Source organism: Balaenoptera physalus (assembly GCF_965194825.1).
Source record: "Balaenoptera physalus genome assembly, chromosome: 20".
Lineage (NCBI taxonomy): Eukaryota > Metazoa > Chordata > Mammalia > Artiodactyla > Balaenopteridae > Balaenoptera > Balaenoptera physalus.
The window spans coordinates 57,945,205-57,966,380 of NC_138901.1; the positions used below are offsets into that span (position 1 = coordinate 57,945,205).

The window sequence follows — 21,176 nt, forward strand, 5'->3', positions numbered from 1 at the left end:
TTTTAAAAAGTGGTTTAAAAAAACCCAACCAAAACAACAAGAATACATGGCAGAGACCGTATGTGGCCATCGGGGACCTGCAGAGCCTGAAACATTGTCTATTTGGCCCATTACAGAAAAAAGTTGGCTGACTTCCGAATTAGTAGGTTATGGAGCCATTTACTGAGGTGTGGAGGGAAAGGAGAGGACTATTTCTCGTACTTGTTTAGAAGGTGGTGAGAATCTTATTTATGAACATCTTCTTAAATGTTTGACTGCAGTTCTTAGGTAGGAAAGAAGTGTACCATAATCCCAACTGGCTATTTTCCTCGCGTACTGAGTCAGAGACACGCATTTTGAAGGTCCTCAAAAGAACGGGGGTGAACATTGGCCTTATTGCCTGGGTACTCCCATAAATATTATAAATCGGGACTCCCTCTTATTGGAGATTTTGCCTGAACAAGCTCTACAACGTAAGGATTCAGCTTGTGTGGTGACAGATCAGTTGATCAGTGAGCATCTGGGTGTGTAACTGGTTATCCTTGCTGATTCTGCCAGATTCATTTCTGGCTAAAAATGGTCCAACGTTTCTCATTCTATTACAAACGTCCGTTTTTCAGCCATGCCCGTGGGAAATGTCTTCCTGCTTTGGGGGGGCTCCAATAATGGGGACTTGGGGTTTGGACCTTCGCAGCCTACTGCCGGAACTCTCTGGACGGCCAGTGGTACAGTTACGACGACAGCACGGTGGAACCGCTTCTAGAAGATGAGGTCAACACGCGAGGGGCTTACATCCTGTTTTATCAGAAGACAAACAGCATCCCTCCCTGGTCAGCCAGCAGCTCCATGAGAGGTAGGTTTTGCTGCTCCTTACAGGAGAGGGGAGGACTGGGAACGGGCAGCATGCTGTATCAAACATCGAGGACCCGGAGAGGTCGGCAGGGATCTGAAAGAGGAAGCTTTGCTGCTACAGAGCCATGTAGAGCCCTACAGACTAGTGTCCCATTTGCAAGGACGTGGGAGGGACATACTGAAATCCAAGAACGGGAAAAGGAATAATATTTTGTATCTGTGGCAGGTGGCTCTTGGGAGCATGGGATTCCATATTTCCACTCTCACCCATATTGAGCCAGATCTTCATTAAGCTTGTGCACTATAACCCTGCATTAGTCCCGGTAGAAAGGGAAGGGCAGTTATAAGGGATGAGGCGCCTTAATAGGAAATAGCTACTTAACCACACCCCAGAGATACGTTTATTAGACAACCTCAAACTTGCTTGGCAGTCTGGAGATGGAAAAGAAGGGTCAAAACGGACCTTTCTGTGTGACAGATTTCACTCTGCGAACTAGCCATCCTTACTTTGGAGTGAAAGAACATTTTTAAAAAAATGACTCAGATTTCCTGCGCCCAGATTGTTGGAAAATGGCCAAGTAAAACCAAGATGCCCCAGCAGGTCTAAACCCACCGTAATGCAAAGTCTGCCTTCTTTTCACAGAAGGTAGACGTGGCGAGAGTGAAAAACACGCCATATTTAGAAAACTGGACTTGGTGACCAGTAATTTCATGAAAAGGCTTTCAATTCTCATCAACATTCTGTCCTTTCTGTGCCCGAGTGCCTCTCCCTAAATGTGTCGGCTTGGTCTCATGATTCGTCAGTTACAGGTTCTCCTCCAGCGATTCGCTCTCGTTTCTGTAATTCTACTCTGGTTCTGTAGCTCCGGGCTCGGGGATGGGACTCTGGCCGTGAGAGGCGCCCGGGGGGCCCCGAAAGATGGAGTTGGGTCCAGCCTGCCCTCTCTGTGCTCCGTCTACAGGTTCCACCAGCTCCTCCCTGTCCGATCACTGGCTCCTCCGGCTCGGGAGCAGTGATGGTAGCACGAGGGGCAGCCTGCTGTCCTGGAGCTCCACCCCCGGCCCTGCCCGGCCCCAGCTGCCTGGGCCTGCCTTCTGCACCAAGAGCCTCCCCAGCCAAGAAAAGGGTACGTTCGATCACGTTGGTTAAACTTGCTGATCTTACTTTCATTTTCTGTAACGACCGTCACTCCTCAACTTTATGAAGGTGCTGGCACTTCAGGGCTCGGAGTGTATAGAGTCCCTCGGTACGAGAGGTTTATTTATTTCCCAAATCGGGGCTCTCAGGACCTGGCCCGCCCCCTGCCCACTACCCCTGGCTGCAGGTACCTTCTTTCTCCGCTCCCTGGAGCTGACCATCTAAAGGGGGCCGACAACACATCAACGAGTGAATGAATTTCATGACGGGATGTAAAGCAGGGATAAGGGCGAAGAGGTAAATCATCAAAGGAAGACGGTATCTAGGCCAGGGGTGGGGGAGAAAGGATGCAGAGGGCCCATTAGGCAGGGCGGGTGGGGAAGGCCTTTCTGAGGAAGTGAGTTTGGAGCAGAGGCCTGAGTGTGAGTGAGTCATGTAAAGTCTGGGCATGTGCTCCGCACTATCAGGGTGAGGGCTGTGAGGTGGGAGTGAGCGTGGGATGGGGGGTAGGGGGGTGCAGGAGAGACCAGAGCTGTGGCCAGAGCACAGTGAATGAGGAGGAGAGTGATAGGAGGTAGTTGGGAGTGTGCCTTTGGCACATGGTACCAAGTTTGCATTGTATTCCAATTGCGGGGGTGGGTGGGAGCTACTGGGAAATTTGAGCAGCAAGTAATCAATCTGATACTTTTACAAAGCCTACTTTGGCTGCTGTGTGAATGCGTCACAGGAAGGGTAAGAAGCCAGAAGGCCAGCTGGGAGGTCTGGCTGTGGTTTTCCAGGCGAGAGCGGGTGGTGGCTTGGATTAGTGTGTTAGGTACGAGGTGGTCAGATTCGGGGTATATTTGTCCTTGATTTTTTTTTTTTTTAAATAAATTTATTTATTTATTTATTTATTTTTTGGCTGTGTTGGGTCTCCGTTTCTGTGCGAGGGCTTTCTCCAGTTGCGGCGAGCGGGGGCCACTCTTGATCGCATTGCGCGGGGCCTCTCACTGTCGCGGCCTCTCCTGTTGCGGAGCACAGGCTCCAGACGCGCAGGCTCAGTAGTTGTGGCTCACGGACCCAGTTGCTCCGCGGCATGTGGGATCTTCCCAGACCAGGGCTCGAACCCGTGTCCCCTGCATTGGCAGGCAGACTCTCAACCACTGCGCCACCAGGGAAGCCCAGATTCGGGGTATATTTGAAGATAGAGCTAACAGGATTTGCTGGTTTGGGGTGTGAGGGAGAGAAGAACCAAGGAGGACTCTTTGCTTGGTGTCTACATAACTAGGTGACCAGTAGCAGTGCAGTTCATGAGATGGGAAGGGCTTGGTTGGCTAGGATGCAGGGTCAATTTTAGAGGGAAATCAAATGTTTGACATGGTCATTTTGAGACTCCGGTAAGACATCCAAATCAAAATGATAACTAAGGAGTGGAGAAAAATATTTGAGGGACATCAGCACACAGATGGACTTTAAAGCCACGGGGCTGGCTGAGCTCTCGTAGGGAAATTATACAGATAGAAACAAGTAAAGACCTAAGACCAACCCTGGAGCGCTCCTGCATCTAGAGGTTGAGCAAAGGCAGAGAGAACAGCAAAGAAACAGAGAAGGAGTGGCCTGTGAAATAGGAAGAAAACTGGGCAAACATGGGTCACAGATGCAAAAAAAGGGGAATCTTTCAAGGAGGAAGAAGCCAACTGTGTCACATACTGTTGAGAGGCTGAGTAGGATGAAGATGGGTGAGTGACCACCGGGCTGGAAGGTCACCAGTGACTTGCCAAGAGCATCTATCATGGTTTGGAAAGAATGGAAGCTGTCAGGAACAGGTGGAAAAGACACTGGGTTAAAGAATTGACAGTGGATGTGGGTTCCATCAAAGACCGTGATTAAAGAGGCAGTAGCTGCAGAGGAATGTGGGCTGACAGCACTTTGGGGTTTTCTTTGCCAAATAAGAAATAATAGAGCATGTTAGCATTCAGATGATCCCGATTAGAGGGAAAACGTGATGATCGTGCAGGAGGGAGAGGCAGTAACTACGGAAAGAAACGTTTTCATAAAAACACGTGTGTGTCTGTCTGTCTGTATCTTTTTTTTTTTTTAATTTTTAGCTTGAGATTTTAATTTTATTTATTTATTTATTTATTTATTTTTGGCTGTGTTGTGTCTTCGTTTCTGTGCGAGGGCTTTCTCTAGTTGCGGCGAGCGGGGGCCACTCTTCATCGCGGTGCGCGGGCCTCTCACTATCGCGGCCTCTCTTGTTGCAGAGCACAGGCTCCAGACGCGCAGGCTCAGTAGTTGTGGCTCACGGGCCTAGTTGCTCAGCGGCATGTGGAATCTTCCCAGACCAGGGCTCGAACCCGTGTCCCCTGCATTAGCAGGCAGATTCTGAACCACTGCGCCACCAGGGAAGCCCTGTCTGTGTATCTTTAGCCTCTGTGTTCCTTCCATCAGAAAGTGGCAGCACATTCTAATTACTTTTAGTTTCCATGTTTCCTATTAGCTCCTGATTTAGTTTTTTAAATAAAAAATTTTTAATTGAAGTACCATGTATATACAGTAAAGTATACTGATCACAAGTGTACATCTGATGAATTATCATACAACATACCCATGTAACTATCACTGAGATTAAGCAATAGAAAGTTCTAGGTCATCTCTATCTCCCCACACCCCGCCCCCGTATCCTTCTCAGTCTTTACTGTTCCCCTCCTTTCCAGCAGGAAGTATTATTCTGACTTCTAACACATTGATTAGTTTTGCCTCTTTGTAAACTTTATATAAATGGAGTCACACATTCTTTTTTCTTTGACTTCTTTTGTTCAATATTATATTTGTGAGTTGTATATTTGTGGTAGGTATCAATGCTTTTTTCATTTTATTCCATTTGTCAGAAACAAAAAACAAAAAAACACAAACCAACCCAAAACAACTCAGACACATAAAGTTTGTTACCGAGTCCAAGCTTGTGCTGCTCACCACATGACAGGCTAATAAATCAAGAGACATAGTGTTGGCGCAAGGAATAACGACTTTATTTGGAAAGCCAGCAGGCTGAGAAGATGGTGGGTTCGTGCCCCAAAGAACCATCTACCCAAGGTAGAATTCAAGCTTTCCTTATACTAAAAGGGGAGGGCGTTTGGCTGGTCCTTGCAAACTTCTTGGGGCAGGAATCCTTTATTCTTGCAGCTGCCCAGGTAGGTCTGGTCACAATGTTCCTATAAACCTCCAACAAGAGAATTGTTATTTTCTGTTCTGCAACTTTTTATCTCTATGTGAATGGGAAAGTGTTATACCTTTAAAGGTCAGAGACTTGAAAATGGGCTATCACGTATATTTCAGGCTCTAGGCAACATTCTTTTACAAAAGGTGCAGAGCCAGCATGACTGAGATAGGCAACAGAGCACAAGGGTTACAGCTAAAGAAATAGATCCAACATGGAGTCATGTTTGTTCTCTGTTACAGGTTCTCTGCATGCAAGTTTAATTGTACATATGAGAGAGAGAGAAAGAGAGATTGTTGTCTGTTGACTGTTGACCTTTGTCAATAAAAAAGCAAAAGCAGGCATCTGGAAAAGAGATCATGATGGGTAGGGTGGGGAGAGCCACCTTATTTCCGAGGGGTTCACGGATGGGCTGGATTTGATCTCAGAGGCTGACCTGGAGAAGTTTGGCTTGATCGTCAGGGGAAGCACTTTGAGTTGTTATAGATTTCTGGATTCTTGAGTTATTTGTGGATTCTCCAAAAATCCACACAAGTTTTGTGGTGAAGACACGTGATGGATTGTCTTTGGGAAACGTCTGCTGGTGTCCTTCTGCACCCTGATGGGATGCTGTACTTCCCTCATCAAAACCTCCCACATTGTAGGAATAGATTACATTTTGCTTATTTAGTCCATTGTGGTTGGATATTGGGGTTGTTTCCGTTTGGGGCTATTACTAGTAGTACGGCTATGACCATTTTTGTTCATGCCTTTATGTTGTACATATGTCTGCATTTCTGTTGGCTATTTACCTGGGAGTGAAATTGCTGGGGTGTTTGTGTGTTTATTCGTCAGCTACTTATTTCTTTATACTTTTAAGTTACTGTTCTATCAAAGTCGCTAACACAGTTCCTGGTGTGTCCCAGGCTCTTGTTACATATTTGGGAGGGAATAAATATGATGATAGAGGTTTTTAAAATAAATTTATTTATTTATTTATTTTTGGCTGTGTTGGGTCTTCGTTGCTGCACGCGGGCTTTCTCTATTTGCGGCAGGCGGAGGCTACTCTTCGTTGTGGTGCGTGGGCTTCTCACTACAGTGGCTTCTCTTGTTGCGGAGCACGGGCTCTAGATGCGTGGGCTTCAGTAGTTGTGGCATGCGGGCCTCTAGAGCGCAGGCTCAGTAGTTGTGGTGCACCGGCTTAGTTGCTCCGCGGCATGTGGGATCTTCCCGGACCAGGGCTCGAACCCGTGTCCCCTGCATTGGCAGGCGGATTCTTAACCACTGCGCCACCAGGGAAGTCCCCTGATGATAGAATTTTAAAGCGGCAGGTGGTTTTAGGTTGTCATGGACACCAGCCCTCTGGTTATTATGCTTTATGTATCAAATTTTGGTGAATTATTCCTCCATGTTCAGCATTTTGGCTCCCAATATCTCACTATTAGACAGAATGCTGATTGCACCACCGCCCCCTGCAAATCACAGTGGTCTGATTCCCTTAGAATCCGCTCTGTGTTGGCGTACTATTTCATGCATTATATTCTGACTCACCCTGTCTGGGCGTTTCTTTTCCCTTCACATTTTTATGACTGCACATTTAGGGTAGTGTCTGGTGAACAAAAAAAAGGCATTCCTTCCCCAGCTTGTCCATCCCCCATCAGCATGAGCCACTGACAAGCTCATAAATTCATCCCAGTTCTGTCCAGAAGCGTAGGACCTTGGGCTGTTTCTCAGTTCTCCCAAGAAGAAATGTGTTTCACACCCCTTAAGGAGGCAACTTGAAAAGATGGCCAACTTTTCAACAGGGTACTCAGACAGGCGTCAGGCATAGCTCCAGAAAACTCCCCAGAGAGACAGAGAGGGCTGGGATGGGAGGAGAAGTAATATTGCAGAATAACTGTCCTCCAGACCCTTGCAGGCATGTTACTTATCTCATCTCCTCATTCAGAACTCTGGGAGAGGTGAAATGATAGCCCTTTTACCAAGGAGAAAGCTGAGCCTCAGACGTAACCAGTCACAAGCTCACCTGGGAAGTAACCGGGCTGCAAATAGACCCGCTCCCTCTGGCTGCCAGAGTCCTGGCTCTGTGGCTCTTAGATGTAAATTCCAAATTCAAGGCTATTCCTTTCGGACACTGCCAGAGCTTCCCTTCCAAAGGGAGCATTCCCTCTTGGAGTCTGAATATAATGGTGATAGATTTGAAACCTGTTTGAGAAGCTCTGAGATGGTTGAAAATCCAGCTTTATTTTACTGTTAACACTAAGCCCGGGGCAAGATCAAAATCGAGCACATAGGCTTTCAACAATGATTGGTACTAACTCGTCTCCTCACGAGTATGTGGGAGACGTTTTTTTTTTACTGTCAAAATGAGTAGAGGGCATGACTGGCGTTTAGTCCCCAGGGGGCAGGGATGCTAAATGTCTTGCAATGCCCAGGGGTGGTGCCATGCGGTACAGACCTGTCCTTCCCAAATGCCAGCAGTCCTCTGTAGAGAAACACTGACAGCTTGGCAACTTCATCCTTCTGGTAGCTCTGGTTATGGGACCTCATAATAACGAAGGCATTTTAAAACGAAAATGAACAGGTCCAAGTTTTGTGGGGTATGCAACTTAAATAATTGGGGATGGGTATTGGGAGAGGCTCTATAAGAAAAAGGACGAAGAAATACCTTACTTTTGCAATTGTTATAAAAACATGACCGTGTGAAAAAATTGCTAAAGTCCTTTGCAGAGGAGGGGCCCTGGGACTGAAGCGTTTCAGTGTCGGTGCTCCTGATGGTAAATTTCCTCTATGGCTTTGTTGAGCCTCAAAGGTTTTGTTTTTCTTTTTCAGTGCTTTCCAAATAGTATGTTACTTCAGTTTTGATTTTCTCTTTGATCTAAAGGTTATCTGGGTGTCAAGTATTTAAGAGCTTTTGGTCTTTATGCCTGATTTTATGGATTCTGATCCAAAAATGTGGTTTTCAAAAACGATTCCCTTTTTGTGATCAAGTAACTACATGATGATTATTTTGTCAGTGTTCTGTGTATACACAAAATAATGTACATTGTCTTTTGAGGAATGTGAGCTTTATTAAATTAGGTGAGTTGATTGTTGTATTCAATTTCCCTATGTCTTTTTTTTTTAATTGAAGTATAGTTGATTTATAATGTTGTGTTAGTTTCTGGTGTACAGCAAAGTGATTCAGTTTTACATATACATATATATATGTTCTTTTTTATATTCTTTTCCATTATTGAATATAGAATAAGATACTGAATATAGTTCCCTGTGCTATAAAGTAGGACCTTGTTGTTTATTTTATATATAGTAGTCTGTATCTGCTAATCCCACACTCCTAATTTATCCCCACCCCTTTCCCTTTGGTAACCATAAGTTTGTATTCTATGTCTGTGAGTCTGTTTCTGTTTTGTAAATAAGTTCATTTGTGTCATATTTTAGATTCTACATATAAGTGATATCATATGATAGTTGTCTTTGTCTGACTTACTTCACTTAATATGATAATCTCTAGGTCCATCCATGTTGCTGCAAATGGCATTATTTCATTCCTTTTTATGGCTGAGCAGTATTCCATTGTATATATGTACCACGTCTTCTTTATCCATTCATCTGTTGATGGACATTTAGGTTGTTTCCATGTCTTGACTATTGTAAATAGTGCTGCTGTGAACATAAGGGTGCATGTATCTTTTCAAATTAGCTTTTTCTCAGGGTATATGCCCAGGAGTGGAATTGCTGGATCATATGGTAGTTCTGTTTTTAGTTTTTAAAGGAACCTCCATACTGTTCTCCATAGTGGCTGCACCAATTTACATTCCCACCAACAGTGAAGGAGGGTTCCCTTTTCTCCACACCCTCTGCAGCATTTATTAACTTTTTAACAATGGCCATTCTGACCAGCGTGAGATGATACCTCACTGTAGTTTTGATTTGCATTTCTCTGATTATGAGCGATGTCGAGCATCTTTTCATGTGCCTCTTGGCCATCTGTATTCCCCATGTCTTTAAATTGACTTTATTTAGGGCCACCTGGTTACGAAGGAGGTATATGGAGACCTTCCTGTATAGCTGTATTTTTAATCAAGTACTCCCAGAACGTTAATAATATTTGCTTTATATTGTTAGCCGTTTTGTTAATAGGTGTCTGTAAGCTGATGACTTCTTCTTTATAAATTGGGTCGTTTCGCATTATACTGTTTCTCTTTATCCTGCTTAATGCTTTTAATCATAAATTCTACTTTGTTTGAGATGAATAATTCCACCCCTTCTTTCTATTTTCTTGCTTGCATTTGCTTGGTATCATTTTGCCCTTCTCTTTTACTTTATAAACCTCTCTTTTTGAGTTAGTTTTAAGTGGTTTCTGAGAAACAGTATGTTGCTGTGTTTTGTTTTGTTTTGTTTTTTAAATGTAAAAAATTCAAAGCCTGTCCTACAAAGGGAAAATTCAGTCCATTCATACTTAAAATCAACTACCAAACTTGATTTCATGTCATTTTATATTTTTTTGTACATTTTCTCATAGAGATATTTTTTATTGAAGTATAGTTGATTTACGGTATCATGTTAGTTTCAGGTATACACAGCACAGTGATTCAGTATATATTCTTCTTTTTTAAAATAAATTTATTTATTTATTTCGTTGCGTTGGGTCTTTGTTGCTGCAGGTGGGTTTTCTCTAGTTGCAGTGAGTGGGGGCTACTCTTCATTGCGGTGCGCGGGCTTCTCATTGCGGTGGCTTATCTTGTTGTGGAGCACGAGCTGTAGGCACGGGGGCTTCAGTAGTTGTGGCACGTGGGCTCAGTAGTTGTGGCTCGTGGGCTCTAGAGCCCAGGCTCAGTAGTTGTGATGCACGGGCTTAGTCGCTCCGCGGCATATGGGATCTTCCTGGACCAGGGCTCGAACCTGTGTCCCCTGCATTGGCAGGCGGATTCTTAACCACTGCGCCACCAGGGAAGTCCTGTATATATATATTCTTCTTTAGATTCTTTTCCCTTATAGGTTATTACAAAATATTGATATAGTTCCCTGTGCTATACAGTAGGGCCTTGTTGGTTTATCTATTTTATATATAGTGGTGTGTATACATTCATTTCATTAAAAAAGAAATTTCTATCACTGATTCTTTTTTCTTATTTTTACTGATTTGATCATGTTGCTGCGTGTTCCCTTTTTTCCCCTTGTTCACTGGGAAGTGCTGTTCTTTTCCATCTTGTTAATTCTTACCTTATGCTTCCCTCTATTTAAAATCAAAGGCATTTTCCTATTATTATATGGATACGAGAAGCCTGCTATTTCCTGCGAGTCATTCTGTTTCATCACTGCCTTCTCTCTTTCCCCTGATGAGACCTCTTAATGCTTCCGTGTCATTCCCCCCAAATGAGAGCTTTGAGATGCTTTCCCAGGTTCCCTCTGGTCTGTTTCAACAGAAACCCCTCGTCAGTCCCCAGTTCTTAGATTTTGCTGAGATGGTTTCCTACTCTGTTCCAGACTGTAGTCAGAATACTCTTGCTGTCCCCTTCCTGTCCCAAACACACCAACTTAACTTCATGTGACACAGCCTAAGACCATCTGTCCCCTGTGAGGGTGGATGGTACACGATTGCACTGGACACCGCTGTCTGTCTTCTTTTCTTCACCTTCTATCTTCAGGTCTCGGTGCTGATTTTTAGTGTTTGGTCAGAATTCTTTTCAGGTATGCATAACATGCTCTTCCTCTGCAGAGCCAGAAATATTTTCTTTTCCCGGGGAGTGAATGGCATCTTGACTGGTGAAGGGCTCTTGGGTTGCAATCCTTTTCTCTCAGGCATCTGTGGATGTTTTCCCACGGTCTACGAGGCCCCAGGGTTGCAGGTGAGAAGTTCTTCTTTTTCGCATGAGAGTCACTTGTTCTTTCTGGCTGGAAGCTTTTAAAATTCTGTCTTTGACCTTGGAGTTTAGAAATTCTACCAGAATATGCCTGGGTCTGTGTTTTTTCATCAGCCGTGCCTGGGACTTGTGGAGGCCTCTCCTTCTACAGATGCAGACTTTTCTTTAGGGAAATGCTGTTTTTGTTTAATTATTGTCTTGCCTACTTTTCAGATTCCTATTATTTGCCTCTTGGGCCTCCTAGATCTGTTCTCCAAGTCTCCTAGCTTTTCCCTGTGATTTCTATCGCTTTGTCATTTTGCTCTATGGCATGAAACATGGCTTTCACAATTATAAAATTTGTGAAATTTACCAAATGTCATAAATTTCAAGATCATTTCAGGCCACTAATTTGAGTCGTAACAGTGACCCTGCATGCCTTCAATTCATTTACTGGATTTTAAAACCTGAAAGTCACATTCTTCAGTCTCCTGTTGTTCTACACTTGAATCTCCTTGACTGTTTTATTTTGTTAGTTTTTCTTTAATGGCTCAAAGGGGCCTGTTCTGATGGTTCTGTTCATTCTTATTCTCTGACTGCCAGACCCCCTTAGGTGTGTTTTTATTTTTCTGTTTCTGCCTGTCGGGGCTTCCTTCCATCCTCTCCTGAGTGGCCGTGGTTCTTGGAATGATGGACGGGGCAGTGGCCTTGGCTCCTGAGGCAACCTTTCCCCTCGCCAGCCTTGTCCTGCCAGCTCAGTCACAGAAGTGGACAAGCCTCAGCTGATCTGTGCAGCTTCTCCTTACTTTCTGGGGGACCCGAGAAAAGTTTAGGGGTCAGGCTTGCCCCAGGTTGCACTGTGCAACCAGAGACAGAGGTGTCTCCAAATACAGGTTGGGGCTTAGAAGATGAAGGCCCCTAGTTAGGGCCCTTTTCTCCCTTGGTTACAGCCCTGGAGGTCTCTTTGCTGCTGCCCTGACCCGCCGAGCTTGCCTGTGCCTCAGGGCCTTTGCACTTGCTGCTCCCTCTGCCTGGAACCTGTTATCCCCAGATCTCCACGCAGCTTCCTCCCTTCTCTCAGGTCTCTCCTCACTGAGGACCCTCTATTTCCCCCTTACCCTGCCTTCTTCTTCATCCTAGCTCTTATCTCTACATCCCATGGGATGTAGTTTTGCTTTTTTGTCAAGCCCAATAAGGAATAGGCACATTGTATTTTATCCGCAGCTGTATCCCCAGCACTGCAAACAGTCCTCGGCACCCAGTAGGCTCTCATTAAATATTTATTGAGTGCATAAGTTGGGGACACCCTTGACGGGATGAGGGAAAGTCTTGTCCTGTTGCAGGTGGGCTGAGGATGGCAAGAAGAGCCCCCACCCCCTCTCACAGCACACATAGTGAGGCTGGGTTGGTGCCCAGGAGAAAAAATCACGGGGGAGCAGATGTGGCATTTCTCAGTGAAGCGTCCACCGGCTCCAGGGCCCCTGTGTGGTGGGGTCTGTGCCCCCAGGCTGCCCTGGAGCCATCTGTGTGAGCAGGGTTCTGGGGGACCTGGGAAGCTCCTGTGTATGCCCTGGGGCTTATACAACCTCAGGAAGCACTTAACCATTCATGTCCTCAATGTGGCTTCAGATTCTAGGCCCTTCCTGGTTCTCAAGCCAGACTGGGGGTGAGCAAGGCCACGGATTCCATGGTGGGAAAGGAAGCATAGCTCAGGGGTCTCTGAACACCACCTCTGCCTCTAGCTCCCAGCATCCCTGGAGGTCTGGCTCCCCAGGGGAAGGGCAGCGGGGCTTACCATCCCCCACCCTCCCCCTCCCCCTCCCCCAGAAGCAAGATACTCGGTGAACAGTAATAAGTGCTGCATCTGCTTGGGTGCTTTCCCATTCATTTCTCCTCTTAGCCAGAGCTCTCGCTCCCTCTCAGATCCAACAAACAGAATGAAATAAAATCATGATGGCCAAGGTGCTTTCTCACTGCATCTTGAGAAAGAGGAGCCAGGCGCTGCTGGGCACCTGTGTTTCCCGTGACATGAGCTGCTGCCCGGTGCTGGGTGCCCGGGCCCCTCCACCCCGGGAAGAAGGGTGGAGAGTGGGTTAAGGCCGTGGCCAAGTCATCTGCCACCTGCCAGGGCTGCAGGCTGGTCCTCCCGTTTTTTTTGTTTTTTTTTTTGTTTTTTGTTTTTAAATGGCTATATGGGTGCTTTCCCTAGATATGCTTTTTTTTTTTTTTTTTTTAACTTTGGGTTTATTTATTTATTTATTTATTTATTTATTTATTTTTGGCTGCGTTGGGTCTTCGTTTCTGTGCGAGGGCTTTCTCTAGTTGCGGCAAGTGGGGGCCACTCTTCATAGCGGTGCGCGGGCCTCTCACTATCGCAGCCTCTCTCGTTGCGGAGCACAGGCTCCAGACGCGCAGGCTCAGTAGTTGTGGCTCACGGGCCCAGTTGCTCCGCAGCATGTGGGATCCTCCCAGACCAGGGCTCGAACCCGTGTCCCCTGCATTGGCAGGCAGACTCTCAACCACTGCGCCACCAGGGAAACCCCTGTCCTCCCGTTTTGAAAGGCTGAAAGTCACCGCTTTGTGACTCCTAATACAAAGCTCCTCTTTCTGCCCTTCCCAGGGCTGTGGACCAGGAACAAAACCTTCCCACATGTCTCAGCCCCCAGAACAGTTTTGTTTTGTTTTTTTTCCTTCCGAGGTGTGGGAATTTAATGATGGAGCAACAACGTCAATCGGGACTGGAATTACAAAGTATTTGGGGTGAGATTGTGTCTATTGATGGCTAATCTGAAGAAGTACTTTAAAGAAAAAGAAAAATACCAAAGATTATCCGTGAAAAACCTGAAAGGCAAGATCCGGGGAACCTCAGAGATGCTCTCAGACGCCTCGTGGAGTTGACGGGCTTTCTGCGCCCTCGCCTTCTTGGCACCTCTACTGGCTGACGTCTGTGCGCTTTCCCCTGCCGGCACCTTGGGGACCCCTCGTACCTGCTCCTTTGACCTCCTGAGCCCCCCACCTGTGCCTCCGAGGACCCCGGTCCCTCTCCATTCAGCTCAGAGGTTGGCTTTGGTGGTTGTGGTCCTGGCTCATTTTGGAAGCTGACTTGTGCTCCGTGATGAGAGTGGAGAGGCTGGTGCCCTTGACCCAGGCTGACTGTCCTGTGCCACGTGGGCTTCAGCTGAAGATTTCTTTCTCTGTGGTGGCAGGCATCTCATAAATCAAGTGTCTTAATGGTACAGTGGCCAATGACTTTTTAACTTTTTTTTTTTCTTTTTAATTGTGTTAAAATACACATAACAGAGAATTCCCTGGCGGTCCAGTGATTAGTACTCTGCTCTTTCATTGCCGATGTTCCCGGGTTCAATGCCTGGTCGGGGAACTAAGATCCCACAAGCCAGGGGGAAAAAAAAAACCAAAAACACATCACAGACTTTGTTTGCCATCCTCACCATCTTTAAGTGTACAGTTCAGTGGTCTGAAGTACATTCACATTGTCGTGTGGCCTATGGCCACCACCATCCCTATAACTCTTTTCATCTGTAAATCTGAAACTCTGTTATACCTGTTAAACACCAACTCCCTATTCCCTCCTTCCCCAAACACCTTTATACTTTCTGTCTGTCTGATTTTAGCTGCTCAGAATACTTCATAGCGTGGAATCATATAGTATGTGTCTTTTTGGTGACTGGCTATTCGGGGTCCCTTGAGATTCCATATGAATTTTAGGATGGGTTTTTCTATTTCCGTTCAAAACCTTACGGCGATTTTCATAGGGATTGCATCGAATCCATAGATCGCTTTGGGTAATATTGGCATTTTAACAATATTAAATCTTCCAATCCACGAACACAGGCTGTGCTTCCATTTATTTACGTCGTCTTTCATTTCTTTTGGCAATGTTTTCTAGTTTTCAGTGTACAAGTCACCTCCTTGGTTAAGTTAATGCCTAAGTATTTTATTCTTTTTGATGCTATTGTAAATAGAATTTTTTGGGGTAACTGATTGACTGTGTCTTAAAAAAAAAAATACACAACCTGGGTATATGTCTGTTCCCTTTAGAAATGTTGAGATTTAGGAAAGAATTGAGAAGAAAATCAGAAATACACAGCACCCCCATGGTTCCCTCTACACCTTCTCATTTTATTTATTTAAGTATGGAGTATTTATTTCTCCATACTTCTTTGTATGTTTTCACATGCACGCATCATGCACATACACACACATCTACACATATACATGTGTGTATATTTTTGCAAGTTGGATTACTCTGTGTTTTTCTAGACTCTATTTCGCCCTTAGCAATATATATCAAAAACATCTTTCTAACTATATACAGATGTTGCAAAACACACAATGGAGGTATAGCTGGCGGTTCTGATAGAATGAAACACACAAGACTTTTCTTTTTCTCGTCTTTTCTTTTTCTCATTTTTAGCCCAAGGTAGAATATCTGAGACTTGTGCATTGGAAAAAGTACAAGCACCTAATTTGACCTGAAAAAGCAGGGGCTTCTGCTGAGCATTCTGTTTCATGGCCATATATAAAGATGAATGAAAATGATGTTAAATCTTAGGCTAGCTGCCTCAGAGACTGAGTTTTCTCGGGAGTCTGCACTGCCTGGCATGCAGCTACCTTCGTTGGCACTGGCTTGCCCTGTGGCTTCAGATATATAAATGGATTCCGTGGAACTGTGGGTGAAAACAGTGGTGCTCCCGAGGGCAGGAACCATAATGTCTTGTTCGCTGCTGTGTCTCCAGCACCCAGGACGGTGCCTGCTCCATCAGACGTGCATGGTCAGTGCTTGTTAGACGGACTGGCCTTGCAGCTACTCTTACTGCAGCCGGAGGGATACTCGGGCACTGATGCTCTTGGTGTCTCTTTCAGGAGGCTTGGAGTCCAGGCCTTTGGCACGGGGTGTCCGAGGCCGCAGCATCAGCATGAAGGTGCCCACCCCTTCCCGAGCCAAGCAGGGGACCTTCAAGACCATGCCCCTCCGGTGGTCTTTTGGCCCCAGGGAGAGACCCCTGGGCGCATCCATCGAGCTGGTAGAGTACTTGGAGTCCAGACGGAGACCTCGGTCCACGAGCCAGTCCATCGTGCCGCTGCTGACGGGCACTGCTGGTGGGGATGAGAAGGCAAACGCCACCCTCTCTGCTAAGGGTGAAGATAGCGGGCGAGCCGGCGACAGAGTGCTGGCCGAAGCGCCCTGCCCCTCGGGCCACCCCGGCAGCTCAGATGGCCCGAACGCAGCAAGGAAGCTCAAGGAAAACGCAAGTCAGGATATCACGCTGCCCAAACAGTCTGACCTGCCCGTCACAGTGATGTCCTCAGTGGAGGGTGGGAAGCGAGCCTGGCCAGAGGGCCAGAGGACCACAAGCTGTAAGGGAAGTGGCCTGGCGGGGAGCCGTGGCCAAACACCCTCTCCCAAGGAGGCTCCCGGCGCTGCGACGTTGTCTAGAAACAGCACAGACAGTTGCCCAAATACCTCTGGCAAGATGAGGGCTGATGTGGAGAGAAGGGACCCCGAGGCAGACAGATGCCCACAGGGAACCCTCACCTTTCTGAGGTCTGTGTTTTGGAAGAGGGAGAGCAGGAAGAGTGACAGGGCAGAGGCGGTGAGTGGCAGGCAGAGCCCAGCTGTGGCTGAGCAGGCCCGAGGCTCGTCTCCATCGCTCAGGACCCGAGAGAGCCTGGCCAGGGGCCCTGCCAGCCCCCTGGAGAGGGACGTCCGGTCAGCGCCCAGCTCTCTGCGCCTCCCTCGCAAGGCCGGCAGGCCCCCGAGGGCCACTGCCCTTGGCACATCACAGAGAAGTGTCCCCGGGGAGCAGACGTCTTTCGGCACCTTGCCAAAGGTGAAGTACCACACGCTCTCCTTAGGTCGGAAGAAAACGTTGCCCGAGTCCAGCTTCTGATGGTGTGTGTTCCAGTGACGTGTGGAGCTGGCATCCTCGTGACTCTGCACTGAGCACCTGTAGGCAGCCTGTGTTGAGAGTGGGATTTGGGGAAGACAGTTGTCTTGTGACCCCTGAAAATAAACATTTTTTGGTCTCCGCATCTAGATTTCCAACACCTAATTCCAAAAATACCTTGTTGGCTGCTTTTATGCCACCAGACCACAAGAGGGCGCTGGTGGGTCAGCAGAACCATTTCGAGGCAAGAACTGCTGTTTTGTTTAAATTTCAGGGCCTGAGTACTTTTACTAAGGAGTGATTGGATGTGGGCAAAGCATAGAGCATAACTCTGTGATGAAGCCTCGTTAATAAGAATCTTCAGTATCAAATCAAATATTGTCATTGGTTTCTCCTATTTAAACTTTTTTTTTTTTTTTGGGAAATAGTGGACTTAACAGGAAAAATCTTCTTTTCCTCTTGATGCTTCTCTGGGATAAAGCATTAAGGATGCCAAAAAAAAAAAAGTGATAGTGACACTACAGCAGGATTCTAGGATAATGAGGTGGGAGAGAAATGATTGAGATTTTAGGAGAGTATTTAATATATAACAAAATAATTGTATTAAAGTTTTTCAAGGTATTTAAAAAAGATAACTATTTTGATACTGGGGAAAAAAGGAAGTTCTTTTTTAAAAAAAATTAACTATGAGATCTATGTACAATTTTAATAAAAGCTCATCTGTGAAACATGCAAATGACTCTGAATTATTCAAGTTAGACAAATGATCTTGTTTTGTTTCTGCTGCATAAACTTAGCTCATTGCTTTTTTTTTTTTTTTACCATTTAACCACTTTTTAACATTGAAGTATAGTTGATTTACAATGTCATGTTAGCTTCAGGTGTACAGCACAATGATTCAGTTATACAGATAGATAGATGATAGATAGATGGATAGATAGATAGGTATATTCTTTTTCAGATTCTTTCCCCTTATAGGTTACTACAAAATACGGAGTATAGTTCCCTGTATATACAGTAGGTCCTTGTTTGTTAACTAAACTCGTTGCTGTTGATATCAGAAAGCCATTGATTGAGTTGTCTCTGAAAATTTTAAGTACTTTTAATTAAAATGATTTGCTGTTCTCTAAGGAAATAGAAGTCTCCCCAGGTCTCTCTCTGGAGGGCATGTACTTTCAAGGACTAGAGAGTCTGAGCCGTTCTCAACGGACCATCACTTTGTTACCGACTAGGGTCCTTGAACTCCTTAATCAATAGAAATTGATGAGAGGCCAGAGGAGGAATTCAGGAGAGTCTTTACTGGGACTCGTGCTGCAGCAGAAGGGAGCGAAAACAAGCAACATGTGACCTTGCTCACTCCCTGAGGTGGGGCGAGCTGGTCCCTTAAATGGGGTGAGGGGGGGTTGGGCCGGAGCGGTGGCTCAGGTGGTCTGCCCACCCGCTTGGTGGTGGCGTGTGCAGGGGTCATGCGCAGGACCCTGCTTTTCCTCCCCGCCCCTCAGAAGTGGCAGTTGGGTTTTGACCTTTTTGTATCCTCTTGTTCATAATTTGCGTAAACTGCGCATGCGTGCAGGTATTTTTAGTCCCTTATAGTTTCTTTGTATTCTGTTGCTGGAGGAGACGTTTGTCCAGGTGCAAGCACTGCAGTAGAGGGTCCCGGGTCCCAGCCTGTCTCAAGTTGACTGTCCTCTGTTTCCTAGAGCTTTGCACACTTTTCAGTAGCTCTTCTAACAAATATCCCCTCACTTCTCACAGGGAAGCTGCTAAGGCTGATCCCAGTCCTGGGGCTCGACAGGTGAGGTTACTGGTGAGTCTGTAGTTCAACAGCCCATTTTCTAGAAATACTTCCTTTCTGATAGGAACCATTTGTTTAAGACACCCGACTCCAAAAATTAAGTTTTTCCTCATATACACGGCATGACTCATTGGTGGGTCTCTGCTACTGTTCTTTTCTTAAGAAGGAAGAATGAGGTTCTTTTTTATTCCCCATGAGAAAGGCTACGTAATTTTGAGCAACAGTTCCAAGATAGAAGGAACCGAGATGACAGAAGGAGAAAGCACGGGGACCTGCCACCTGACCCCAGAGGGCAATGTGTGTATCGGTAGACCCACGTGCTTGCATTTCAAAAGAAGTCCGTGTTTTCTTCAAGTCTTTTTTTTTTTTTTTAATTATTTGCTTTATTTATTTTTTTTATTTTATTTATTTATTTATTTTTGGCTGTGTTGGGTCTTTGTTTCTGTGCGAGGGCTTTCTCTAGTTGCGGCAAGCGGGGGCCACTTTTCATCGCGGTGCACGGGCCTCTCACTATCGCGGCGTCTCTCGTTGCGGAGCACAGGCTCCAGACGCGCAGGCTCAGCAATTGTGGCTCACGGGCCCAGCTGCTCCGCGGCACGTGGGATCTTCCCAGACCAGGGCTCGAACCCGTGTCCCCTGCATTGGCAGGCAGATTCTCAACCACTGCGCCACCAGGGAAGCCCAAGTCTTAACTGATGCTGGGGAAGACGTAGCTGTCCTGCCCTCTTGGGTGATGGGAGTCTAGGGGTCCTCCTGCTGTATCTGGTTCTTTTTCCTCTGTTGACACTCATCTGTCATCTTTCACTCCCATGCTCTTCCTAAGCCCAGCCTCACTTTCTTTGTCCCCTAAGGGATTGGGTTGTGACTCAGATGTGCATCCCCAGGCTTCTCCCTTTCAAATACCCTTGGATATCATGAGCAGGTCCCAATTGTTAGCAGCTTTCTCTGTAATACACCACAGATTGGAGTATTTGCCCTAGGCTATGAATTTGGAATAGAAAGAGGCAATTACACATAGACGCTGGTAGTTATATCTGCCATCCCACATCTTCAACAAGGATGCCTGAAGTTCCTTGGTAACGCTTTCCCTGAGGTTGCTTCCCCGTCTAGAGGGACCTGGTAGGGAAGGCTGGGAGAACACAGCATGGGAAAAGATTGGGTTAGATTTCTGCCCAGATTGGAGGCATGGTTCCAACCTTGACCATGCATCTGAGTGCACGCCGTGGCCATCTGGTCAAGGGATGTTTCGGGAGGAAGCATGGCAGAAATACTAGGATGCTTTTCTCAAACTACAGAGCTGCTCTTGGACATTTGTAAATTGGAGTTTGAGGCAGGTTGAAAGCCATTGAGTCAGATACAAGCATGGCCAGCGATTGAGTTAGCTCAGCGTGGCAGAAATGGTCTCCCATCCTCCTCTGGAAGCCCAGGTACCCTGCCTGGACCTTTCCCTGCTCCTGAGGTCTGGACCCTGGTCTGGTGGTGATAACTCCCTCCTGACTCCCAGTGTGTCCTCCAGGTCTGGGACTGCGTTGCTTCATCCCCCACTCCACTGTCTTCCACTAGCGGAAGGAAAGGTTTACAAGTCCAGAATCTTGGGCTGGGAAGTCATACTGGGGGTGTCAGAAGCTCCAAGGGCCAGAGGAGAAAGAACATCTAGAGGAGAGGAGATCGTAATCTATACAAGTTACAGAATTACAGTTCTGGGAACAAACAGAGGTATATGCTAGCTCCATCCTGCTTTCCAGATGCTGTCAGCAGGACACCACCTGTCGTGAACAGACACAGGGATGGTGAGTTAACCGAGCTCCTGCTGACTTGATTACATCTTTTACTGCAAACGATAACATGTAATAGTTGCAGCTAACGAACATTTCAATAGCACCTGCTGTGTGTGCAAAACACTTCTTCTAAGGTGCTTCAGATTTGTCCTCCGAAGTGTGAGAGGTTGGGTCATTGCCCACCAACTCCTGTCCCCTGCTGGGTGAACAATGCCCCCCCCCCAGGGACATTAACTCTTGTGCAATTCAGGACTGCACCTGCAAGGGTTGAAGGGACCCTCAGGCTTTAGAGAAAGCCCCCCAGGGCAGAGAAGTGGAGAGGTGAGCTGGAATGCTGTCGGCAGGTGTGGGAGCCTTCCGTCATAGCTACCGCTGACACTGGGGACAGGGGGTGGGGGGATGGGTCACAGGGCACCAAAAGCATCTGCTAAATCCTCCAGATTCCTCTACTGTTTATATACTTGGACATTTCCCTTTTGGGCAACAGAGCACCAGCCAATCCAGACCAAACTTCCCCACTGTACCTCAGCCTTTGTAATGGAAACTCCTTGACTGACTTTGCAACCCAGAGTTCCCCCAATACCACCGTTGACCAGGGTACACCAGGAAGGTGGGGGTGATCTGACCCTACATTTGGAAACCTCACCCAGTTCTAAGATGAAAGGGACTGATAGGTTATTGGTCATCTTCAGCTGCAAGGG

At 46.5% G+C, this 21,176-nt stretch overlaps 1 protein-coding gene across 3 annotated transcripts in view; it reads left to right on the top strand.

The window, feature by feature from the left end:
- Window positions 1–20,824, top strand: part of USP43 (ubiquitin specific peptidase 43) — a 64,836-nt gene extending 44,012 nt beyond the window's left edge. For 2 of the 3 annotated variants that reach the window (XM_082441349.1, XM_082441350.1), the window contains exons 13-15: window positions 674–832; window positions 1,794–1,958; window positions 15,878–20,824. In XM_082441349.1, the coding sequence (XP_082297475.1) occupies window positions 674–832; window positions 1,794–1,958; window positions 15,878–16,905 (1,352 nt within the window). In that variant the 3' untranslated portion in view covers window positions 16,906–20,824. The remainder of the gene's footprint in view (window positions 1–673; window positions 833–1,793; window positions 1,959–15,877) is intronic. The other variant, XM_082441351.1, reaches the window with a different exon arrangement.
- The last annotated feature ends 352 nt before the right edge of the window (window positions 20,825–21,176 follow it).